General features: G+C 42.2%; 1 protein-coding gene across 10 annotated transcripts in view; it reads left to right on the forward strand.

Annotated features, from left to right (window-relative positions):
* Window positions 1-26463, forward strand: part of LIMCH1 (LIM and calponin homology domains 1) — a 188135-nt gene that overhangs the window by 155160 nt on the left and 6512 nt on the right. For 7 of the 10 annotated variants that reach the window (XM_068403830.1, XM_068403832.1, XM_068403835.1 and 4 more), the window contains 12 exons: window positions 7212-7305; window positions 10530-10702; window positions 11372-11477; window positions 13492-13520; window positions 14537-14620; window positions 16246-16338; window positions 17296-17400; window positions 18792-18928; window positions 19726-19847; window positions 21668-21791; window positions 23373-23459; window positions 25834-25942. In XM_068403830.1, the coding sequence (XP_068259931.1) occupies window positions 7212-7305; window positions 10530-10702; window positions 11372-11477; window positions 13492-13520; window positions 14537-14620; window positions 16246-16338; window positions 17296-17400; window positions 18792-18928; window positions 19726-19847; window positions 21668-21791; window positions 23373-23459; window positions 25834-25942 (1263 nt within the window). The remainder of the gene's footprint in view (window positions 1-7211; window positions 7306-10529; window positions 10703-11371; window positions 11478-13491; window positions 13521-14536; window positions 14621-16245; window positions 16339-17295; window positions 17401-18791; window positions 18929-19725; window positions 19848-21667; window positions 21792-23372; window positions 23460-25833; window positions 25943-26463) is intronic. The other 3 variants (XM_068403831.1, XM_068403833.1, XM_068403840.1) reach the window with 1 other exon arrangement.

A 26463-nucleotide genomic window follows, 5' to 3' on the forward strand; every position in this document is an offset into this window, starting at 1 on the left:
AAAGCAGCTGAGATGAAGAAGCAGAGCTGTCTGGAGTGGAAGAAATTACTACATTTCTTCTGCCTTGAGAAAACCTACAAATTGAGCACGTTTTCAAAGCCTTTTCTAAACTTGCTTTCACTGCCTTTATTTGTATACTTTCCTTTATTGATATAGTTCTTGTTAGCTATGTCCTTCCCAGGCTTTGAATAAGATTCACAGGCACTGGTTCCTCTGCCTGTTAAGAGATGCTGTTTCTAGGTTGTTTTTTTTTCTAGTTGCTCTGAGATCTGTTTTGGTTTTGTATTTTATTCATTCATTTTCTGCTGAGTCTCTTCTGTGAAGTATATATTCCTTTTCATATATACATTACCTTTGGCCCTCCTGTCCTCCCATTCTAATTCTCTTCCTGTTCTTTGCATGCCCCTTCCTCCTCCTCCATCCCTCTTAGAAACTGAACTGTTTCAGTTCAGTTGTCAAATGGACTAGTCCTGTTTTCTCTCTTCCTGGCAGGCTTCCCTTTGAAGCTTTGTAGCCCTGCTCTAAATCTGTCCGGCTAGCCTCAGGCGTTGTCTGCAATAAGGGAAGATGCTGTGCAGCTGTACTTCAACGGCTCTTCTGGCCTGAAGTTTGGAAAAACGGTTTAGTTGAGTTGCACCACTTAAAACACTAATATGACTGAGGTTTTTGGGGAGCTAGAGAAGAGTAGGGATCATTTCATATGGGTGAGACCTCAGTGTTGGTTGTCTTTTTGACAGAGAAGAACCCTTATCTCTATGTGAATCAAATAATGATTGGCAGTCAGAGACTGATTGGGAAACATATGTAACTCCTGCCTAAATTTACTCTGAAATGAGCTGCAAAAAGCTGCAGCAGGTGGGAAGGATGATAAAGAAAAATATTATCAAGAAACTATACTTGTGTCTATAGTGTATAGGTAGAGTACTTAAATTATGGAGAGGGGGTTTTACAAGAGACTTACCTTTACTCAAAGTAACTTACCAAATTTTGCCTATGATTTAAGGCTAGGAAGGATAAATTTGGCCTATAAGCATGATGAAAAGATCCCACTAGTGTTTGTGGAGCTTCTAAGAGAGGCGGTAGGTAAAGCACACCTCTTATTGCAGCTGGAAAAACTGGGGCAAAGGCCCAAAGACTGACAGATCAGTCAGTGGCAATGCCAGCAATAACATGAGAATCATCTCCTCACCCCGGTCCTACCTGTCAGTCATTAGGCTGTGTTTTCTTTCCATCATACAGAAGAGTTAGGCACATTACAAATGCTGAGAAGTTGTATCCTCTAGCTCTTTGAATCAGAAGTTGGCAAAGTAAATGTTTTGTTTTAAAACAGTATTTGTGAAGATTTTAGTGTAGGGGGATTAATTTGTTAGTGAGTAACATCACTTTATTTTAACCAATCTTTGTATGAGCGTTTAGAAATTACTGGCTTGTTATAGCTCTAATTATAGCTTTGCTCTGATCAACTAAAAAAAAATAAATACAGAGAGCAACTTTAAAAAGATCAGGGCGGGGTGGTGATGGTGGGGAGAGATTTTGGCTTTTAATTTTTCGCTAGCTAGCTTAAACTTGTCCATTTCTACTCAATGCATGCTTGGCACAAAATAAACTTTTTTTAATAAACACTCTCCTTCATCTTCAAAAATCCACTGATTGAACTGAGATTAAAGTATAAGCTTTCTTGTGGTTGAGGATTGTTGGCCAAGCTACAGGAGAGCAAGGTTGAAATCTTGATTTGTACATATCTGGTAGGACAAGTCTTTGTTCTTTGATTCATTACAAGAAACGCTTGTAGAGTAAGCATGTCTGCTCTGGATTGACAGCTTTGCCTTGAACCACACACAGGAAGATGCACGGAGGGCTGGACTACCTGAAGGGAAGAAGGTTTAGGATGAGAAGTGAGAGCAGCAAAGCTTCAAAGCACCTAGAAGGGAACTCTGCTCAGGATGTGATTATGAATCTAGACTCTGTCTCCCGTCCTCCAGACCTCCATGCGCTTTTCAGTGTCTATGAGTGACAGGAGCTTATTTTACATCCCATTTGAGCAGCAATAACTCTAGGAAAATTACCAGCAAGAATACTTAACGCTAGTTCTTGCAACACTTCCAAGGCTTCTCTGTCAATTACTGATCCACCCTGGTCTTTGGCTGTAATAGCTGGCCTGTGTATAGCATTATATAGCTGCCAGATGAGGCAGATGACTTAACGTGTCAGAGCAGCGTTTTGGCTGTAGTACTACACTGGCACAGCATGCAAGGCACTTAGCTGGGGCAGCCCAAGGTCATGCCACCATTACCACACACAACAACGGAAAACGCTGGCTTTCATGAGGAAATCATTGTATGAAAATTTTAAAGTCAAAAATAGGTGTACAATTTCAATCACAGAAGTTTGAAAGATGTGTCAGGCAATTTCTACATGTGGCTATTGATACTGCAACCAATTTTATTCCTGAGTGATTTTACAGGATTTAAACTGTAGTTCTAACCTAATTCTTCCCAATATCTCTGCATTGTCTCTGGTTCCAAACAGCTTGTTTTGTTGTGTTTTCATAGAAAATACAGTAATGATATTTCACGTGATTTTGTGTACAAGTAGTGTTAACTGACCTGTGTTTTGATTTAATATACAATAAGGGTTAATAAAGTTCTACTGTAACTTTCTTTGGAGTTTGAATTCTTGTAGTAGTTGTGATGTGATGTTCAGTGTTTTAGGAGTTCCTAGTTATTGTATTTTTAGGGGTTTATAAGGATGTAGGTTCTGCCACAGCAATAAGCAGCTTGGCTGTTTCTGGCTTGTGTGGTCTTAATTAAAGAAGTACCTGGACGGATATCCTAGTTTATGGGATGAAAATCCTGTCTGTCACAAACTGAACCAACTTATTTTCATGCCTAATAGGTGTTTGATAACTCTATATGGTCAGCTGTGCTTGTGTCTTTGCTAAGTGAATACCTTGGTTAGCAGAACTGAGGTGTTGCTTTGTCCTCTGTTACTGATGTGCTCATAACGGCAAACGCAATCATAATATTTAACTTTCCATCATGGACTAAGGCTTCTAAATCCTAAATGGGGAAGGTCACTTTAACTCCTGGGTAACTGATGCATGGGGTAATAAAAACACCAGTCCAAGTAGACAGCATTCTTCAGTTTTCAGGAGTTAAGGAGACAGAGTCTTCATACCAGCCTGGAGCTGGGGGCAGAGATAACCACAGCCCCATCGCAGCAAGGTTTTTCCTACTTCCCTTGAAGGCTTCCTCGCCTGTGGTGGTGGATGAGTAGATGTTGTGTGACCTTCCCTTGTAGGCACCTGCAGCAGAGCCAGCATATGGACTGGCTCCGCGGTCCCACAGAATGCCGCCTCTGCCCACACGAACGTGTGTGGCTGCAGCGGGGTGGTGCCGAGAGGCTGCGTGGGTCCTTCAGCCCACGGGTGAGAGCTCCTCTGAAGCACCTCAGAAACATCACTTGCCAAGTTGTTTGGTTTTTCAGTGTCTGTGTCAAAATAGGAACCTCTTAGGTACAATGAAATGCTTGTATGCCATTTTCATATTCAGTGATAACGTCATCATTTGATTACAAAATGTTTATGAAACATGAATGATGACAGTCTGTGGTAGAAAAGACATTTTATTTGCTCTATCAGTACAAGAATTTTCTGAAGTATATCATATACCTGTGGATAAAATACCAGATAATATTACATTACTTGGTATTATAAATAGAATTAGATATACTGGGAATGAGAGTTCCCCAGAGAAGCTGACTTAATTTGATTATAAATTACTAATCAGTTCTATATTTTTAGCTTTATGTCGCTAACGTCTAATTGCTCAGCAGAGGGAGGAGGAAGAGTCAGGTCTCATGAGCAGGAACAGAACTTGTGTGGCATGCCATTGCAAAATTCAGTTTTCCTGCAGCAAGTAGTAGCTCTTTTTTTTTTTAACTCCTCTTTGAAAGAATTTCTGTAAATAACATCTATGTCTATACCTGGTTCAACCTCTTGGATATGGGTTGTGGGTAGATTTAATTCCTGCACTTGTGTAGGATAGCTACATGACACAGCACTGTGTTTAGGTTCCTGAGGTAAGTCTAGACCCAGAGGTGATAAAAATGCATCTGCTGAGCTTTTTAAAACCTTTGAGAGGCCAGTGTGGCTGTGCTCTTTCCCCAGCTTCAGCTGCCGTCAGCACTTGACTTCCCTAGGTGTATGTAACGCTGTTTAACACTTTTTGTATCGGCCCCGGTTTATCACTGTTCATAGCTTTAAAGCCTCTGAGGTTGAAAGTAAAGCTGAATTTATTTTTTTTTTTCAGTTCGGACAGTTGCTTTTTGAGAGTAGAGGGTGAGTTCCATTGCCTTACTGAAAATAATAATAATATAAGCATTAATAATTGAAATTTGCAACAGTTTCTTTGGAAGGGCTTATGCTTTGGAGCAGTGGATAGGGTTGTCGGGTAGGTGCCTCTTGCTTTTCCAGATAAAATCTACCTTGTTTAGGGCAAACCCTGAGCTCTCAATAATAGCCATTTGTTGAGGTTTAATGGAGGTTTGTAGGTTGTAGAATGACAGAATAATTCAGATTGTAGATCTCTAGCTGAATCTCCTGCTCAAAGCAGGATTAGGCATGAGATCAGATCGGGTTGCTAAGGGCTTGATCATTCAAATCTTGGAAACCCTGAGGACAGAGATGGCACAACCTGTCTGGGCAGCCTGTTACCCTGCATGTCTGTCCTCATGGAGAAAAGAAATACTTATTACTGCATTGAGCAAAGTTGGTAAGAGTTTCCAGTACCTTCTCTCCCAGCTGCTGTCATGTCAGGAGCCAGAACTGAGGCGGAAGAAGACGTTTTCTTTACTTGCAGTGTTCTGCTGGGGCTTTCAGAGAGAAAGCTCTCACTGAAACGCAGGCTGGCATGGGGAGGGGAGAGGTGGGTTATATGGGAGAAAACAACAACAGAATGGCAAGGGGCAGACCTACTGGGGCACAAGACTTGTGGTCTCTGGAGCATTTCTCTGGAGCCTATTTTTTTAGCCTGTGCCTTGTCTCCAGTGACCATCTCTCCCTGCAGCGTGAGACAGATGGAAGAGGGAGCTCCATGCCTTGTTTGTTATCAGAATGGGTGTGCTCACAGGTGGACATGTCAGAGAGGAGGTCCTCAGACTTTCCATGCTGCCCTTTTGGAGTGTGTATTTTGCCCCAGCCTCATCCAGTTTGAGAACCGCTTTTAGGCAGGAGGGGGATGTGTCCAAAGAAGAGCAACGAAGCTGGTGAAGGGTCTAGAGCACAAGTCTTATGAGGAGCGGCTGAGGGAACTGGGGTTGTTTAGCCTGGAGAAAAGGAGGCTTAGGGGAGACCTCATTGCTCTCTTACAACTAACTGAAAGGAGGTTGTAGTGAGGCAGGTGTCGATCTCTTCTCCCAGGTAACAAACGATAGGATGAGAGGAAATGGCCTCAAGTTGCACCAGGGGATGTTTAGATTGGATATCAGGAAAAATTTCTTCACCGAAAGGGTTGTCAAGCACTGGACCAGGCTGTCCAGGGAAGTGGTGGAGTCACCATCCCTGGAGGTATTTAAAAGATGTGTAGATGTGGCGTTTAGGGACGTGGTTTAGTGGTGAACTTGGCAGTGTTAGGTTTACAGTTGGACTCAATGGTCTTAAAGGTCTTTTCCAACCTAAATGATTCTGTGGTTCTATGTGTCCCCGTGCCTTGCCTGGAGCGGAGGATTCAGGTGGGCAGAGGTGAGGGTGCAGTGCAAAGCGCAGAGTGGTGGGGAGGAGGGCGAGCAGCCAGCCCCAGCAGATGCCGGAGGAGATGTGCTGCCATTTCTAGAGGCTCCTGGCTGTCATCTGGCGCCTGTCCTGCTGCGAGGTGGCGGCATGGCCCTTGGCAGCTGTGGGCTCCTTCTGTTGTTCACGGCGCTGCTTGCTGCTGGCTGGGCTTGCCCAGATCGCTGCCCCGGCCACAGCCCCACACTGGTCCCCACCATTTCCTTGCAGGGCATCTTCCCAGACACATTCCCTGCCCCTCTCCAGAGCAACCCTCCCTCCAGAGAGGAGAAGAGAGGCAGGGTTTCCCGAGCACTGTCGACAGCAAAGCTCTCTGGAGCCAAAGTGTGTCCACAGGCGTTGGCGTCCTGTTGGCCCTGCCAGCGGATGTCCCCAATGACCGAGCTGTAAGAGCCCAGGTCTGCTCTTCATGGGGCATGGACGGATGAGGGGCTGTAGGCTCACGTGGGTCTGCGGGGATGGGAAACAGGATCCTTGCAGAAGGTGGAGGTATGAATCCTGCCCCCAGAAAAGAGGAAATCTCATAAGATTTCCTCCCTTGCAGCTGTTAATGAGATCGAGGGTGGGAGGAGGACAGGAATGCGAGTCTACAATAAACTATTTTTGAAATATGTTACTTTTTATTTCTAAACCTAGTCTGCTTTTTTTATTTTCCTCTGTTGAATGTGCCATTTTCTAGATCTTTCATGCATTAGAAGCACTGTGCAGTGGCTGATTGGTTTGCTGCAGATTTTTCTTGATTTGCCTACTGGGAAAGCGGATGTAAAATGGAAGCTGTTAAATAGATCAGCTGAAGTGCTACCCTTGTTTTGACAGTGTGGTTTTAGCTCTGCAGCAGCCTTGCCCTGGGTCAGGAAGCTGGCTTTTCAAAGGGATTTGGATTATTGGCTTGATACGGTCTCATCATATTTTTTCAGTCCTCTCTTAATAGTGTTTCAAGTATTTCATTACCTTTAATACTGACTCCGGCTTTTCCCTTCAGATAGCAGATTGTTTAGACAACCGTGAAATAAAGGAAGTATTTAATTACTTTGCCACTTTTCAAACCCTAGTATGTGCGATGTATTCACTAATGCATACGTTTTTGTGTTATTCTGGAAGAGGAAACTAGGGGTGAAATGTATGCTTATCTCCAGCTAACACAATCCAATATATCCTGCAATTTTAAAAGCTTGTAGGAGCTATTCCAAACCAAATGCATGATGGTTGCTAATGAACAGTTTGAAAAGGAGATTAAAGCCCAGGGATTCAACATCCGAGCAGCACGTACTGCTCCGAAACATACTCCCCACCTCCCTGCTGAGCTCTAAACCAGTCTGGTTCAAACACATTGCAAAGAAGCAGCCAGTACTGCTTTGAGGAGTTAACACATAGTTTTATTTCCACTGTGCTCACTGTGTTTCTACTGTATTATTCTCTGCAGACCTCACTGCTGGAAGCAGATCCAGCCACCAGCCAGCAGGTTGAGGCCAGCCCTGCAAGTGCGGGACCTGCGAGCCTGGCGTGCCCATCCCCAGGTGGGTTGTTGCTGCTGCCCTTGCCCCTACCCTTGCCCTTGCCCATGCCCGCTGCCAGGGCTGGGGTTTAGGCCCACCCTGCAGCAGGAGTCTGATAAGTGCATCTGCAGCGGCACCAAGAGGGTTCCTTAGAAAATGCAGAAGATGTCAGAAATCTCGACATAAGAAATTTTTTACAGTAAGAATGATCATTCACTGTAACAGCCTCCCAAGGGACATGGTGGAGTCCCCATGGCTGGAGGTTTTCAAGGTGCGACTGAACAGGGTGCTAGACAATCTCCTCGAGGCTCCCTTTCCCACAAAAGGTGAGGCCAGATGATCTTTTGAGGTCCCTTCCATCCTGGGCTGTTCTGTCATTCTGTGCTTGAAATGACACACCTGACTGCACATTGCTTGGGATGCGAATTGTCTGCTTTGACGTGTGTGTGAAAAGCTGGTGCCACAGCATGGTGTAACCAGAAAGCAATCAGGGCAGAAACTATAATTCAGTAATAGCTTTTGTTTAACGCTTTTTTTTCCCCCAAGACATTAAGAACTAGGGAAGGAGGATAAGAAGGGGCACTTCAGTCCTTATAGGGGCTTTAAATGGACAGTATTGTGCACACTCCTGATTTTCTGCTTTAAAGCCTTTATGCATGATTCCTAATCTGAGGAAAGGAATTCGCTGGCAAAATTTGAAGTTATTTTCCTCAAAAGGGTGTTTCTGAAACATTACCTTTGAGTAGGCATTTTATCTGCTGAAGGGTAGGAAGGCCCTAGAGAGGGATCTGGACAGGTTAGATAGATGGGCCGAGACCAACGGCATGAGGTTCAACAAGAACAACTGCCGGGTCTTACACTTCAGCCACAACAACCCCATGCAGCGCTACAGGCTGGGGGAAGAGTGGTTAGAAAGTGGCCCAGCGGAAAGAGACCTGGGGGTGCTGATCGACAGCCGGCTAAACATGAGCCAGCAGTGTGCCCAGGTGGCCAAGAAGGCCAATGGCATCCTGGCCTCTATCAGGAATAGTGTAGCCAGCCAGTCTAGGGAAGTGTACTTGGCACTGGTGAGGCTGCACCTTGAATACTGTGTCCAGTTCTGGGCCCCGCACTTCAAGAAAGATGTTGAGGTGTTGGAGCGAGTCCAGAGGAGGGCGACCAAGCTGGTGAAGGGGTCTGGAGGGTCTGACCTATGAGGAACGGCTGAGTGAGCTGGGGTTGTTTAGCCTGGAGAAGAGGAGGCTCAGAGGTGACCTTATTGCAGTCTACAACTAGTGGAGTGGGAGTTGGCCTCTTCTCCCAGGCGACTAGCGATAGGACAAGAGGACACAGCCTCAGGCTTCACCAGGGGAGGTTCAGGTTGGACATTAGGAAGCATTTCTTCTCAGAAAGGGTCATTAGACATTGAAACGGTCTGCCCAGGGAGGTGGTGGAGTCACCATCTCTGGCTGTGTTTAAGAAAAGACTGGACATGGCACTTAGTGCCATGGTCTAGTTGACATGGTGGTGTCAGGGCAATCGTTGGACTCGATGATCCCAGAGGTTTCTTCCAACCTGATTGATTCTGATTCTGATCTACTGCCTGCTATCATACTAAATTCACGGTCTTTTTTTGTTGTTCATTTTTTAAACTGGGTCTATCAAAGTTCAGCTTGGTATGGGTAAGTAAAAAGTACTATTTGAAGTAGGTATTTAAACGACATCTCTGGCTGTAATTGACATATAAGCATAATGCGCTTATTTGTTGAGGATAAATGTGACTTAAACAATTGAGCTTTGCCCTCAAACATCAATGGGGTAACATTCCCCCAAGCTCAGAAGCATATCCAGCCTTTTGTTGATGTACTGCAAGACTGTGTAGCACATGGGCTGTTAGCAAGGGCTCATTAACTGACTTAATTACTTTGGCTTGTAGGTGCCAAAACACAGAGGTTAACAATCTTGAATTGCATCTGGCAGGTAATGTAGAAGCTGCAGTCTTGTGGTGAACCAACAAAATTCTGCTCTCAAGAGTCAGCAGTGATGAGCTGATGATATTTGTCTACAAATCACAAAGCCAGCTTGTGTCAGGCTCCATACCTGTAAGAAATACTAAACATTCAGTATTGATAGCAAAATTTAATATTGGCTGGCAAGGAAATCTGAGATAGCATTGTAAAAATTGAAATGGTAAAGGAACATAGGTTTTCATTATGTCTGCTTTGGAGGGATAGATGTGGTCCAAACTGTGTGACCTTCTTGTCGAATAAGCAACCTCCTCTGCTGTTCAGTACAAGCCAGATACTTCCATGCTGTGACCCCTATGCCACTAATGGTGTGGGAACTGCTCCAAAGTGGTGTGCATCTGCCTGGCAGCAGGAGCAGCTCTCATCCCTGCTTGTGTGCAGGTTCTTAGTGGAGCCTTGGAGTGCGTCTCTTTCTTAGCTCACTCTCCTGGCCTGTCAACGAGGTACATTTGGAAGGTGCTGCAGCTGCTGTTGTTGGAGAAGGGACAGGATCTGAAGCTGAGATTCTGCTTTAGGAGGTTAGAGATATGTCGGCGTGTTTGTGCACTGCCTGGGATGCTGGAAACTGCTCTGCTTCCAATAGTGGTACCAGCTGACAGTAGTTTAGCTGTCACAATCCTCAGCTGTAGATTTGTGCACTGCTGGTCCCTTCTTCTGTAAACCAGCATCAACTTGTTGGGTTTTTTTAAGAGCTGAATGACAGCTAGGTTATTCCAGTCCAAGGCTTTCTGATGCTTGACTGATGTGGCTTAGTGAAAACAGGCAAGCTGGAATATCCTCCAGTGCTGACAGTGAGACCATGTTAATTGTGGTATAGCTACTTGTCTGGGTAGCATCTTAGGATAGGATTCATCACACGACTTCAGTAGAGAGATCTATACCTCAGTAGGCGTGTTGTAGGATACAGCTCATCTCAGCCAAAGAGGAGTGCCTGAAATAGTTTGGGTGACTCTTCCCCTAGAACTGCCTCTCTGTCTTTGTTGACCATGAAGGGTGTCCCATGATGCCCAAGTCAAGTGTAAGCACCTACATTTTGTCAGGTGAATTTCACCCTTAAAGCCTTGTTTCCTCCGAGAGATTAATCTGCCTGTGTTGAAGAAAGAAGATTATTTTTTCAAAACATCCAGTAAATGGGCTCAGAGTATATCCAGTAAGAAATTGGATTGTAAGAAATAGGTCTACATTTTAATTGAAAAATGTCTTAACCTTGGAACATTATCTCTTATATGTGTGGATTAGGTTCAGATCAAAAGCAATTCAAGTCAACTGCATCTTGTGCCAGCCCTGTTGTGAAGAGATTAGAATTTCTTCCCAGTCCTGTCCCTTCAGAGGAAGCTGCTTCAAGTGAGAAAGATGTGAAGAAACCAGAAATGGAGCAGCAGAAGGAAGCAGAGCTCCCTGCTACACTGGAGGTATGTATGGGCAAGAAAAAGAGGGAGCAGAAAACAAAACAAAAGAAAATAAGATCTCGTGTGGAAATATTTATTGTGCAAATTGGTATTTTTCTCTATATAGTGTCACTTCAGGAGTTCATTCAAAACAATCTGCCAGGGAATGACCCTGGACGATGGTTTCTGTGCCAGATCCTATGGTCATCAGAGAGTTCCCCCTCCAAAGGAACTCCCCTGTGTCTGCTTGTAGCGTTTGAACTCGTAAACTGGCTGGAGGAGAAATGGGAACTTAACCTGCAACCCCCAGTCCCACACGTGTTGGGAGGGCAGAGTATCCAGAAGCTGTAGACAGTGGAGCTTGCCCTCTTAGTCCTGTTAAAGTGTTCAACAAGTGCAGGTGATGGCAGAGGTAACAAATGGCCGTGACCATACTGCTTTGTCAGGTAAGTTAGATGTTGGTTCTGGGTTAGGATCAGCTTTAGAGTGGCCGACAGTGTGAATATCAACAACAAACGGCTGCTGGTTATTTCCAGGACTTCAATAATTGCAACTTCATATTGTAATTCTGGAGATAGAGGCTTCATCTTTGATAATGTTGATTCAGAAAACAAGTAGAAAGGATTTAAGTTAACCTTTAATTGTACCTGCTGATTTTTGAATGCTGTTCTCTGCTCCCAAATGTCTGAACAGGTGGTGAAACCAAAAGACCTGGAACAAGAGGGGAGTGTAATACTGCCATTTTTAAAGAAACTACCCGAGACCAGACAAATTACTCTGCAGAATTCTGGTCTACAAGGTGAGCAAACAGCATTTGGACAACTCAGCCAGACAGTAACTGGAGATGCATGTGTGGTGTTCAGGGAGAAGTGCCTAATCAATGACCTGGAGGATTTTGGAGCTAAAATGGTTATTTTCTAGTTGTATCTGGCTGATACTGATAGTGTGGCTTCTGTGATGCAAAGGATTTTTCTGGCTGTTCCCCTTAAACACAACAGCAGAATTGTGACACAATGAAGGGGGGCGGGGAGAGCCCTATCTTGCACCTACCTGGCCTAGCAAAAAAAACCTGTATTATGTCAATGAGTGTTATATTTTATTAGTACTGCTGCTCACAGATGAAAATGGCTTAGCAATTGGTTTTATCTCGCAATGAAAACTTCTGGAGTTAAATTCTGCACTCAGCTGCTCATGCGCAGCTCCTTTTCATAGGTGAACAATACTGTGCAGGTCAAATTGAAGGATGTGCCCATCAAGCAGAACTTGGGTGTTTTTGCCTTCATGACAAAGTTTTGCTTGAGATTGATAATGTTTAGTAGTTTGATTTTATATTGATTTTAGAGATGCATGTATGTAGGTATTGTGAAAGAAAGAGAGAGAGAAAAATCATCTGACATTTTCTTCCCCCTGAGAACTTACTAGGTTGTTAGTTTATGTAGAGGTAATATACTGATTATTCTGGTGTTTTCAAGATTGAAACTAGTGAAGGTGATCCACTGCAGAAAACGGGATTGTCTGAAAAAGAATAGAAGTCTCACTTGTTTTAAGTGGGGGGATGCTTTCCAAACAGGCTTTGAGAACAATATCATTTTATATTAGGCACGAATCAATCCAAACATCAAGTAGCAGATTGTAGGTGTCTTGCCTATTTTCTCAGTGATGCTGCAACACTTGGCTGCTCTCTAGTGTTCACAGCACGTACAGCGCTGAAAGGATCACATAATCCTTTAAAACCTATATCTGTATTAGGAATGAATGCGAGCACCATGCAAAGACTTGAAGGGGTGGCTGCCCTTGACTAGCATTAGTGTGCTAGAGCTCCCGTGTAAGGTTAGGTGCCATGTGACAAACGTAGCATTAAATACGGGCAGGCAGTGTGATCTGCAGCTCTGTTGTAAACTAGCTGCCGTGGGACAAAGCGATTGTAGTCAAAATGCCTCTTGTGGCCGAGGCGGCTCGGGTCTGAGGGTCCATCATCGCCTTTTGACTGCACCGTGTTTCTTGTTTTGTCTCGGTGCCGTTGCCTGCAGAGCCGCCCCGCGGGGCTGCGGTTCCGCTTAGGGTTCGCAACAACTGGCGGCGCTCACAGTTTTTCTCGCAGTCAGGTAAATGCGGCGCTAAGACCAGCTTCAGCCCTTCTGCTGCCCTCAGTCGTAGGTGTCTTTGGACGTGGGGCTGGGGTGAAAGCTGATGATCACGGGAACTCATTCTACCTCTCGCTTTCGTAGAAAGTGTCTATTCCTGCTGCACAGTTGACAAAGAGCTGTTGGGTTGCACGTTGTTGTGATGCTCTGTTTCAGGCACCCAAATGAAATCACTTGCCTGTAAATACCTTTTCCTTAATTTCTTTAAACCAGCCTAATTTTCAAAGACATTTGGATAGAAAATGGCAATGGTTCTCTTCGTAACTGTGGCTCTTGAATAGCATAGTCCCATCCTTTTAGCTTTGCTGTGCTTTTTCCTTCCTTGCACTGAATCACGAAGGGAAAAGTAGATCAAAGTAGGTAACACTCAGTGTCCCAACACTGCTAGTGCCTGTGGCCAGAAGTAGATGCCATTAGCTAGTGGTAGAGTAGAACCTGATGTTGATATTGTGCTCCTCTATACCCAGATAAAAAGTAGTTTTGTTGGTGATGGGTGTAATCTGTTTTTCTGATTTACTTGCTTGCGATTAATCCTTGCATTTGGTTGTGGGAGCAAATAGAAAACTAATATGAAGCTTTTTTCTACAGATACTATGTAGCTTTAATTGCAGGCTAAGAACATTTTGCTGTGTTAAATTTAATTTTTCCTTTTTCTGTTTTTTTTAATAGCTGATTCTGATACTGGTGAGAAATCAAATGTGAGTACCTTTTTTGCATCGTTGTTTGGTTTAGAGATATATCTTTAGCAAAAGTGAATTTTTTATGCAAACTGTCTTGTAACATCACCAAATCAGAATGAGATTGTTTTTTTTGTCATGGAAGTCAGAGAGAATAAATAAAACCCAAATCGAGATGTGGTCTGAATCTGGAATTTATGCATTCTCCTCTTACCCGGAGGGAATGGTAACTATACAGTACTCGGTTGATGGGGCCACTAAAGCTTCAGAATCTTGAAACAATATGTAACTCTAAATTATCCATTCTATTTTAAATGCATAGAAACTAGAGGAGACCACAATTCTACTGTCTCCTCAATGAAAAAAAAAAAACAGCACAAATGCTGCTCTGAAGTACACAGTATTTGATATTCTGTTTGTCACATAAAAATAGACATAATCTCTTCCTATCAGATTAAAATACAACTCTTAGTGAAAAGGAATATGACATCAAGTGTCTAAAATTGCCCTTGATTATAAGGATTTTAAACGTGTAAATGTATCATGTAATGTGATCCTTAGTGAAGCCTGAAATTTTATTTCGTTATGGATAAAATTGAAAATAAGGATACAGGCTGTTGTGCTGGCAGCCATATGAAATTGAGAGAATATTTTTTACAATCACAAATTGCTTTGCATGTTGCACAGAAGATTACAGAGAAGCAAAATATATATTTTCTTTAAATTTGAGTACCTGCAGGTATCTCTGTTCAGTGCTGCTTAGAGCTTTCTTTCAGATCTTTTTCCTCTTCAGTTGAAGTTTCCCAACCATTTCTTTGCAAACCAAATGATTATTTTATCATTTAGATACCTGTGGGCAATCCCAAGTGTCAGTGAAGATAAGAATATTGTCTGCTAACGGAGAGAATCATTATCTAGTTCTAAATTTCCCATTTTAACATCATCGCCAGGGGTAGGCCAGGCGAAGCGCAGCTTTCTCTGGCAGCCTTGTGAAGTACAGTGTCAGAGTCTAATAGCTTGGTTTTCCTTTGCACAAGCGTTTCAATTGCTGGTCGTGGGATCCAGAAGAAGAGCGAAAGCGCCAGGAAAGGTGGCAGCATGAGCAAGAACGCTTGCTTCAGGTAGGGAAGAAACTACGTGTCTTCCACCATATGGTTCAGCTGTTGAATTGTCCCTTTGGACGAAAGTTGGGCATTTTGTGTCGTGTTTTCCACATCTTCTGTGGATGCTTGAGCGAATTCTGTGGCAGATTAGCGATAAAATGAGCATACACACGTTCTCTGTGGTTTGGGCACTCTTACATCTCCCTTCTCCACTCCGTGAAATGACCAACAGGACTTAGTTCTGCATTCCAGTGCAGAGTTAAACCAAATGTTGATCCTCAGCTATATTTAAAGTACGTTGTGCATGGACTACAAGACTCTTAGTTACTTGGAGCCTCTTTCTGGAAACTGACAATGTGCTGACTGACATCTATGCAACTCTTCTTTAAAACGATGGTCTTAATAGATTTTTGTAGTCTTCTACTTTGCTCACAGGTTCTTCTTGGAAAACGTCAAGCTAAATTTGGACACGAGGGTTTGGGGTTTGTTTTGTGAGGGGGGTGAAACCCCCTTAAAACAACCACTGGTTTTGCCTAGTGGTAGAGTAAGCTGTAAAAGGTCTGGGTTTGTGTCCTAGTTGGGAGAAGTGCAGTGGTCCTGAGAACTTGAATTTTCCCATTGGTCAGTAGTGTCTTTTGAAACTGTGATTAGGTTTAGTCCCAAAGAACTTTCCCCCGTGTAATAGAAGAGTAATCAACTGTCAAAGGATGGAGAATAATAAAATGGAGTCTTTTCATCTTTTAAGAATGACTTGTGTGTTTCTCTACTGCTTTCTTGAAATAATTTCTTTTTAGCTAATATGGTTGTTTTATCTTAAAATGGTGTAAAATTCTCCTCATAATCTTTCTGGTATGTGTGAGTGTTCTCTCAATAGTGAATGTGTCTCTTCTGGATTGGGCAGATGTGGTTTCTAATTTGAACAAAGTTGGAACTGGTATAAAAAGGATATGGAAGTCACTGTTCTTCCCCATATTTAAACCAGTTCTGTCAAACGATTTTAAAAGTCTCTTTGAGATAATATTTCATGCAAAACTGTGTGAAAACAATTCTCAAGAAATAATTCCATCAAGGAGGAAAATAAGCTACTTAGCTAATTATAAGCTTACCCTCTTCAAACCTTTACACACCTTTCATTTATCTTTTAAACTTGCACAGATATTCATCATTCATTAAATTGTACTGGCATCTCTCTTAAATTAGTACCAGTATTTGCAAAACCTGCTTGTTTATATGCTACTTTGCTGAAATTTTTGATGTAAAATCCATGCCTAAGTGTTTTGGGGTGTTTAATAGCTTTTTGGAACTCTTAATTCTGGATAATAAACAAGGAATTATTGACATTTTTGAGCATAAATTTCATTTCTGACCAGAGATTTTAAAACTTCCGACAAATTAAACAACTTATAGTATATTAAAAGTTCCTCGTGGTTTGAAGGTGTTAAATCTAAGTGCTATATAAGTGGGGAGAGGAGGAAAATAAGCTTTTTTTGACACCCATGGATGTTTCAAATTTTTATATTCCTATTTCATCCTGTTTCTAGTTAAACCACTCTTAGCAGGTTCATTTTCACTGTGGAGATACTACAGATTTTACTCTGAATATATAATGCTCTGAATTTACCTGTATTTGTATCCTCTTACAGGAGAAGTATCAGAAGGAGCAGGGCAAGCTGAAAGAGGAATGGGAAAAGGCCCAGAGAGAAGTTGAAGAGGAGGAGCGTAGATATTACGAGGAGGTATGAGGCTCAAAGGAGGAGGCTGTTTATTGTCTTTATTTGTATTTAAATGCACCCACTTACATAACTAAAAAAATCTCATACCTAGATTAATTAATGAAAAACCTTCTCAAGTCTGAATTCTCAGGATTGTTTCTCTTAACCACTACCATAGGCACGCACTGAGGAAAAATATTTAAATATTTAGACAGGTATCCTCAGAACCTCCGCATAGGTGGAGGTGTCTAATTGCTGTGCAAGTCAGGGTGAGTCAGTATGGTTGTGCCTGGGCACACTCAGACTTCCCTCTGGAGGCAGAGCCTTGTGTGTGTTTTGACATATACGGTGTGTCTGGACTTGGTGGCAGTCCAGATGAAATTGTTGTCTGCCTTGGGCTTGATCATGTAGATGTTTTGTAAACTGGCCTTGTTTTAAAAAAAAAAATCACAGGAAATGCTCAAAGCTTGCAGTTGTAGAATATTAACAATATAGAAGAGAGTGTTTTTCTTCTGTTGTATGTGGGTCATTATTGCAGGAAATTGGAAAATATTCATGGTTTCAGTTTCGCTAGTACATTATGCAAATTGATGTCTTACCATCTGTGCTTCAGGGCCATACTTGTGATGTGAACAAGAAATTTTTTTTTTTCAACTTTCAGAAGTTGTTTCTCATGTACCATATTTTTATATGAAGTTTAATAGACTTATGTTGGGAGAAACAGCGGTGCTATCCCAGCTGGAATATTCTTTCGAGTTTTGGACATGCCATCTCAAAGATGGCAATGGTGAAAGGAAAGGGAGTGCAAAACATTGAAGCAAATTAAAAATTGAGGTGTTACCATTGTTCTTGGTACCACAGGTCCTTACCTAGCCATCTAAATGTGAGCGTGTAGCCAAACTTTATGATTCTACTTTTTAAGCTCATAGTTGACATTCTGTATTTTTAACCCCTGCTCTCTCCTGCTCCTCTTTTTTTTAGGAACGTAAGATAATTGAGGATACTGTAGTACCATTCATCGTTTCTTCAAACTCTGCTGAGCTCCTCTCCTCCTCTTCCTCTACCACTGAAGGAAACAAGACAGTGGTGAGTTTCTCATGGATTAGTAAGGCAATAAAGACTAAGCTATTTTCAGTGCAAAGTTTCATTCTTCAACAAAGACTAACAAAGTCTGGGAACAGTAAGCGCAAGAGTATTCCCTGGATCCTTTCCATAGCTGGTGATACCTCAGAGTGCTGTAGCTTGTATATTTTTACAACTGAAGAGCCATACTCCCAAGTAAACTGCTACCATTCTGTTTTGGGCTAGAACAGATGGTGATATTTCCTCTCTTTGCAGCTGCTTCTCTTCTTTAACTGGTGCTGTGAAAAGAGAGTCACCTGTTTCTATTTGTTTTAACTACCTTCTCAAAGCCAACAAAATCTGAAGTGATCTCCCTGCATCCAAAATCTTGAGTGTAAGACAGTACTGTAATCATGTCTGAGATAAAACTGAATCCTGTCTCCCCACTTTTCCTCATGTTCTCTCCCACCATTCCTCCTAGAAAGCAGCAAAATGAACAGAGGGATGTTCACTCTCTACTCTCTTTCGGCTTATGCGGCACAAAATGTTTAACTCGATGCATCTAGCATCTAATTAAATAAGTGTTTGCCAGAGATCAGAGAATGACACCCAGATGAGATCAGCAGAATAAATGTGGGATTCCCAGACTTAATTTTCTCCTGCCTAGGGCACCCACACCAAAGAAGACATCTGCCTTTTTCCATTCAACTCCAGGATTAGGAGTACTGTATCATCTGGTTCTCTTCTCCGCCTTCCTGCCTCCCTGTTACCACTCATCCCTATGCAGAAGCATCAGCCATGGCCCTTTTTCCATCCACATGGCTGTGTAGTGTTAACTTCCTGGATGGAGTTCTTCATACAGCATTCAGGGCAGTACCTGCACCCAGAAGTGAAGGATCTCATGCCATGGGTTACCAAAGCTCCACCAGTCAGCTATGATCCACTCCAGTGCCATTTTGGAAGTAGTACTGGTGTTGCCATTTAAGAATGCCCAGAGCATGTGAGTAATTCTCTGCCTCCTGGCAGAGTCAAGAAGCTGAGGTCCCTCACAAAGTCCTCCCAAGTCCAATGGGAGACTGTCTAGACTTTCGAAGTCATTCAAGAATTTCTGCCAAAAATATGTAGCAGCAAGTTTTATTTTGTCATGCTGAACACCATCTCATAATTGATAAGTCCTGCACTTCTGTTTCACGCTCAATTTAATACAATTAGTTGATTGTTTTAGCTGAACTCTTTGTTAAATCCAAAGTTAGTCTTACCAACGTCAAATGATTCCACTGTATAATGTGAGATGTTCTTTAGGATAATAAGGTGTGTCAACACAGCATATCGGGGGGCAGCCAGTGCTTTTCTCATGCGTGTGCTGATACCAAATTCAAGGGAAGCTCCTTGTTCCCTCCCCTTCTGTCTTCTAGAACACAAAAGATTCAAACAGCTCTCCAGAGGAAGGCAAACAAAAAGAAGTTACAAAGCAGAAAAAGCTGCTGTGGGAGCAGGACAGTATACCATCTCCAAAAAGCAAGGAAAATGAACTCTGGCAAGAAAAGAGGAGGTATGGATCAAGCCTAAGCATTTCTTAGCCCTGTGGAGCTTTGTGTTCTGTAGAGTGCTAGGATGTCACATCTGTCCATGATTAATGCTAGAGCATCAGCATCTGGTGGCCTGGTGATAGGTATAATATATCGCGATCAATACTCACTTGCCCCAGGCTTACGCGTATATGGCAATGCACAGTGCTAGTTTTGCATACCAGAAGGCTTGCCTTTTCAGTCTGTGGCTTTGCTGAAAGGCTGCCACATCAACCAGATCAGAGCTTAGATAGCTCAGACATCTGTGTGTGTCACTGCACTGTGTCTTGTGTACAAGTGTCACAAGCCATTTGGAGGAATAAAGGAGCAGCAGCTGTTTTCTCTCAGGATCTGTGTGAGATTGCCTGGCTATCTCAGAAGTGCTGTACCCAAACTTGCCTGATGGTGTTCAGATTCCTGGTCTTTGCTCAGCTGCTACTAACAGCTTTCACAAAGATGAGAAGCATCTGATGATGCTGAACACTGGATAGAGAACACTGAGAAAAGGTGTTTCCCTGGCAAATAAGCCATTTTCCACAAATCCGGAATGATCTTTAGTGTGTGTAAGCAGCAGTGTGCGAGGGAAGTAGGAAGACTTGGCATGTTTGGAGACTTGTTAATTCATGACAGTTTATCCTCATTGTTTTGTCATTGCTGACACGATAACAAAAACCTTGTTGCAAAAAATAGACTGATGTTCAAAAGTCTGATTTTGCCATTACATTCTAGGTGGCATTTTTCCTGGCATTATTTATACAGTGTGACTTATTTGTATTGGCAGTGGAAATAACATGTTCTCGGGACACCCAGAGATGTGTATCTTGAAAGGAGGTGAACAGGAGCACCAGGTGCCGGTGATGGAGCGCAGCTCGCCTGCCAGGCTGAATCTGCTGTTAACTCAGGGTGAGAGTCAAGGCTCTTCATATGCATGTATTCTTTTCCAAATAGAAGTCTTGCGGGTATATACGGTGGCTTGAAATCTAAAAAATTTTGGAAATTAACAGTACATGTATATCTTCAAAATGTGAATGTCTCAGATTCAAAAGTTATTTTGTGTTAGCAAAGATAAATATGTTAAGGTGAAGTTTAAAGTCTTGTTTTCATCAGAGGTGAATGTTTCGGCTGCACGTAGGAGTCTCGTTTATAGGCCTGCGTGTTCACAGTAGTAATCACACAGTTATCTTCCATCTTTTACATAATCTTATATACATATAGGATTTATGTTGATACAGAGAGCATATTTCCAACACTTCTTTCATGTTTTGATAGCTAACTGGATTCTTTATGTCCATTTCAGTCCAGTAAAAATCACTACCTGTGATGTGTAACCGTTTCAAGCCAAGTCTAAAGTGACACCTATCTCAGTTTTGCCATTAGAAATGTCTGATGACATGTAAAATTAATAGATTTTTTTAAGCTCCCATAAATAGTGATGTTTTTTGAATGAAGGAATTTCCCCAAAGCATTACTGTCAACAGGGTCACCCTAAAAAAAAAGGCAGATTCACTAATTTAGCATCATTATCTAATGCAAGTGAAGAATGGAGAGTAAATAAGTAGGCCTAAAGATTCTGAAATTGAGTTTTAGATATTTGTTTTCAATCTAGCATCAAAATTGATGATTCTAAAAAATGAAACATCTATGTATGAAAAAGGTTTCAGTGTTATTACTTGCTCCAAATGCAAATTCAATTTGTTAAACTTAGCAGGTTTGCTTTCCCTGTCCACAATTTTATTGTATTCTTAGTGCTTTGATAAAGGTTTCTCAAATAAAGAAAACAGAAGATATTGCCCAGCAGTCCATCCATGTGGATTTGTAGTAGTAATTAAACAAACTTCAGAGATTTGACAAATTTTAACTTCTGCTTATCAGGCTTTTTTTCTAGGTTCTCTTCAGCAACTTTGTCCCCTACAAATATTGTGACAGCTTCTTTCTTGCCCCTTAACACATCACATCCTTGCTCTCTCCTTAAGTCCCTAAATAGTGAGGACTAGGATTTTTTTTGTATTGATATCAAAAATAGGTAACAAGCCTTTCATAGGCCCCAGTGAAGTTTTTCTTCTCCTCTAAACCAGCTGGTTGGTGCACATCAGGGTAAGGCCCTCCCCAGCCTGCAAGCCACAAAATTCATCCGGAAGGATCCAGGTAGTGTGCTCTGTCTCAAAGATGGGACGGTTGGCTGCCTGGGCATCACAGATCATTGCGTATTGCTGGGAGGCTGTTACTGTCACAGAGGCTTGTGCAACCATCTGAAACACAGAAGGAAATTACAAGGGAAGAAATGTGTTTATCAGTAGGCTTATGGAGAGCAGTAACTACACCACCTTCCTCTTAACTCTTGCTATTGAGAAGTTTGGATGCCCAGGCACCATGGGAAGTTTCTGTCTCTCTGGTGCTTCCTTCCTTAGGACAGAAATATTTTCTTTTCCCAAGGGCTCTTTGTGGACAGCTGTTTGACCTCTCCCTTTCCCCCCTTCAGAAACTGAGATTCAGCAGCAGGGTAGGTCACATGTATGTGAAGGTAATGCAAGGGGACGTTGTCCCACAGAGGTCTTCTGGTGTAGCAGAGCCCATCTGTTTGTGTGGGGTTTCTGAGAACTTATTTATAAGTAACAGTACATCTCACGTCTCCTTTATGGTGTGCCCACAAGCTATGCTGGTCTATAAGTATTGACAAAAGCATTTTATCACAAGTGTTGAGATTTCCCCACCTCCGATTGTAGACGTCTCCTGGAATCAGCAGTTGCTGACAAAGCAGTCCCCACATCACGCAGAGGACATTCGGCAGAGACCATTCCTGGGCCAGAGTACGGGACAGCAGCTGAGCTCTGCAGGAGAAATGAGGAGGTGAGAATGTAAAATAAAGATTAGTGCAGAGGTTGAGAAGTCCAGCTCACTCAGGTTTCCCTTATATTCCTACACAGCATTCTTTATCAGTTAAGTTTCATGGGTGGTCCTGCAGTGCACAGACACCTCTGATTCATGGCTTTCCCACCAAGGCTGCTAACAATTATCCACTTTGTTTCTCATTACGGGTACCCCAGTAACAAGTTTCATGAGGGAGGACTCTCCCTGCTTGCCACTCTCTGACTTCTTTCTCCTTAGGTCTTCAAACACTCATCTGCGTAGCTGTTCCTGTGCTTCATTTGTTTTTAAGTCCCTAAGACAAACATTTATAGCTAGTAAGTGGCTAAACATCAGGGTGGGAATGTCAGGAGGAGTCTGCCTCTTCAAAGTTGGTATCTGAGAGCTTCATTCCCCAGCTTCTAAACACACATTTGTTATACTTTCTAGTTCTTTAAGGATTATAGCTTTTAAAAGAAGATACATAGAGATTAGTATTTTCTTTCTGCTATAAATTTGGTGAGGGTTTTTTTTTTCTCTGATGCTTTGCCTTGTGTTTTTGAGTGAGCGTTACTAAAAAGTAACGCCAGTTCTTTCAGTAAACAAGGTTCAGGTTGGACATTAGGAAGAATTTCTTTACAGAAAGGGTTATTAGACATTGGAACGGGCTGCCCAGGGAGGTGGTGGAGTCACCATCTCTGGATGCGTTTAAGAAAAGACTGGACATGGCACTTAGTGCCATGGTCTAGTTGACAGGGTGGTGTCAGGGCAACGGTTGGACTCAATGATCCCTGAGGTCTCTTCCAACCTGGTTGATTCTGTGCTTCTGTGATATGTTTACCTAACATTTGCAAAAAGTGTATCTCTGTAATGAGAAAGGAACATCTGTTTTCATTAGCATATATATGAACACAGTCTCCTGCAAGATATGTGTTACCTCTATGAAGCTTGTATCCAGTCAAAACTAATGTAGATTGAGGTTTGATTACCTGTTCCTCATAATAAGCCACTTGTGTGTGTTTGAGAAAATTGTTATTTAATCTGTAAACAACTTTAAGCAGTGAGAGGTTGAATCAATCCTGTGATTTCTAATAACAAAAAACATCCATAGTTTTTCTCAACAAATTCTTGCAGGGTAGAATGGACACAAATAAGAATAAACCACTTTTCAGTGTTGGTAGCTTCCTTTTTACTCAGTAAAGTGCACAGACCCTTCATCAGCTCTACCAGCGTGCTTCTGTGCACATCCCCTGGGGAACAGAGGGTAAAAGGTGGTGTGCCTCCTTCATCACTGTGTGAGCTACATTGGGTTGATAGGTGGGTAGGAGTCTGCACATGGATGATTACCTTGTGAGTTATCTGATTGAGCAATAGCAGGCAGACCAAGACTCAGAACCAAAAAATGTGTGCTATTTTTCATTGTATCAAAATGGCAGCGGACAGCAAATTTATACCTTGTTTTCCTTAGGTCAGATCTTTAGAACTGACATTCCTAAAATCCATCAGCTGGAATTTCTTGGTACAAAACCTCTGCTTTTAATTATTCTTCAGCTGTAGTAATGCATTCTCTCTCCTGTATTTTAGGGCAGGCTATCATGAGAACTTCCGATCTGGGCCATCATCTCCCTGCTCTCCTGCTGCTCCAAGTCAGTCACCCAACAGGTACAAAAGGTCAATAAGGAATTTTGCAGACCGAATACATCTTGTAGTCGCTGGTGAACTGCTGCAGTGTAAATCACATTAGTATTATGTGGATGCGCTATTAATTCTTCTAAATGTTGCAATTCATAACCGTCCACGGAATAAACATGTAGCTCCCTCTCCCATATTTCTTGCCTGCTTCAGCAGTATTGTTATGTTTTTTCAAATAACACGGTTCAGAAAGCAGCTGTAGAACTCTTCTTGATCATTGAAATTTCAATGAAATTGAAATGGGATAATATAAGCCCCAGTCAAAGTAAGCAGTAAAGCGTGAGTTCAGAGCACTTAAGCCAAAGGATGTCACCTTCGCTGTGGGTAGTCACATACTCAGGAGCAAGGTATGCTCTAGTTGTTGTCACCGGCTGACATTTCAACACTTGATGATTTAAAAAGGAATCCTTCCCTTAATTTCCAGCCTTGAAACACGTTTTGCTTTTTTGCTGGTTTTTAAACTTTTTTCTACATTCATGCTAATGTCCTGGAGATTTGATTCTCTCAGGCAATGAGTTATGCAGCTTTCAGTGAGATATGTGTACCACTTTAGCCTGATAGAATCACTGATAATTTAGGGTGTATTAGAATCAGTCAGCTTATTAAATAGGGTAAAGTAATACAGCACAGAAAAAATATCATAGCCCTCCTTCCAATGCCATTTGCATTGACGTGGAACTATTAGGAATTTTTAATGTGAACAATTTTATCTGTTTTTTCTAATTGTAGCTACAGTTTTGGTGGGATTGCAGATCATTTCTTGCTACATGTAACTAGTCATGACAGCTACTTCATATTATTTAGCAGCTTTATCCTGATCTGAGACCCTTTTCCAAGATCTTTTCCTGAAATAAATCTTAGTTTTGGAAACAATGGATGGGATGTAATTCATTGTTCCACTAAAAGATTAGCAAACTTCTCTTAAAAACTTTCCCAAAGCACTTTATTCTTTGATCCAACACTTTAACTTGTCCTTCTAATAACTGATGGTGGAGAAGAAGTAAAAACAAAGGTGGACTCAAGAATAACACAGAGGGATGTGAGCAGAAGGCTTAAGGTTGTAGGGGAGGAGAAGAAACCAGGGAAGTTATTCTAAAAGGAATAATGAGAATGAAGCAACAAGACAGTGGTGTGCCTGTGCTGCCAGTGTACAGGGTGGGATAAAGAATGATGGGCTCAGGAGTGACAGAGATTAAATGGAAGGAAGGACAGTTTTCTGGTTGTGATGAGTCTTTCTGCTGCTTCTGTCCTTTTTTTTCTTCTTTTTAAATGACTTTTTTTATCATGATGCAGTCCAGATCTGTCTCTGTTGGTGGCTTATTATGTTGTTGCACCAAAACCATGAAGCAAGATATTGTAAACTTGCTTCTCTGTGTACAATTTCATCAAACCATCTTTTCAAAACTTGTGAAGTATCCCAAAGTTTCTCTCCTGGTTTCAGCCCTGGCTGAAAAAAGCGTGGATGACACATAATGACAAGGGACCCCTTTTAGTGCCAGGTTCATCTCACTAGACAAACATCAGTTCTGGCAGGCTGGCGGACAAGTGAGAAGGGAAGAGCATGAAACACATAGAAGTGTGCACCTGTGCTGCCATTAAAACCATTACAAAAAAGGGTACCAGTTATTCCTGGGGCTTTGATCCGTCACCCAGCTGTCATCAAACAGCTGATTTACTAGAAAGGTCTAGACAAGACTGAAGCTTAAGGAGAGAGTTGAAGTATTTTTGCATTGCAGACGGAGTTGTGATTTCAGATTTACTCTAACTGGTCGTAATACTAACAAACATGTAGCTGCAGCAGCATAGACTAAAATTAGTTAGCAAGTGCCTGATGCCTGGTCTGTGCTACTGCAGTAACACTGCTACTGTTGACTTTGCCAGCCTATTTGGGTGTAAGAGCAGCATCCCTGCCTTTTGACTTGCAGTAAGCAAACCTGTTTGCAAACAAATTGAAAAATTTCCCGGCTCAGGGTCTGATTCAGGTAATTTGTGTGAATATCTGCTTTGATTGCTGTAGCGTTGACTGGGTCTCGGTAATCCACAGGTGTAGTTCCCTGCTATCTGGGTGTCTGTTACAAGGCTTGCATCTCCCTTGATCTAGCACAGCAGACTGGCAGGGAAATGGGTCTGAGCTGCTGTGTATTCAAGTGTTTTAAGTCCTCTACTTGCTTGTCTGCAAGGCAGATGTGCAGGCTGGTCAGCAACACGGTTGAAAGGTCAATGTGTATTTATGTGACACCTCCCAATTCTCCTTCCTTCCATTCTGTCCCTCTCCATAAACCTGTGTAAACATTTGGGTATGTTTTAGCATCAGTTGCTGTTCTGTTTCCTTAAAGTCGTGTTTGTCTCCTAGGTCTGTCAGCGGAAAGAAGCTTTGTTCTACCTGTGGGCTTCCCCTTGGGAAAGGAGCTGCCATGATTATTGAAACGCTTGGTCTTTATTTTCATATTCAGTGCTTCAGGGTATGTCTCTTGCTTTATTAAAAATCGCAAGTCATGCACAGTGTGAGGAGAGAGGATACTGAGGCCTGTAGATGTGAAATTGAAAATAAGAGGACCAAGGAATTCGCATGTTTGTTATGTATGTTTGTGTGTGTGTGTTTGTAGAGAAGTGGAAGTAATGCAGCTAATGTGTTATTTTGTTGTCAGACACATTAATTGGACTAAAACCTGTGATTTGGCAAGCAAACTTAGCTTCCTCACTTACAGAGGGAAGCATCATATAATTTCCCAGTTGTACTCATTGTTTTTAAACATAAGATTAGCTACCTTGTGATTTTTTTTCAAAAACCCACTCAGTTCTGAAGCCATCTTTGATCTGACCCATGGCTGGAAAGCTTTGACTGTGGAATGGACAATGTCTTTGGCCTTTTACCAGAGCTTTCAACAGAAATACTTCACAACTGTTCTTGAGTGTCTGAAGCTAGTGTTTTCCAGAGAACTCGGAAAGTGTCCGTTTCCATTGTCTCTAGCCTAATTGCTTT

The sequence above is a fragment of the Nyctibius grandis genome, chromosome 6 (genome assembly GCF_013368605.1).
Source record: "Nyctibius grandis isolate bNycGra1 chromosome 6, bNycGra1.pri, whole genome shotgun sequence".
NCBI classification, from domain to species: Eukaryota; Metazoa; Chordata; class Aves; order Nyctibiiformes; family Nyctibiidae; genus Nyctibius; species Nyctibius grandis.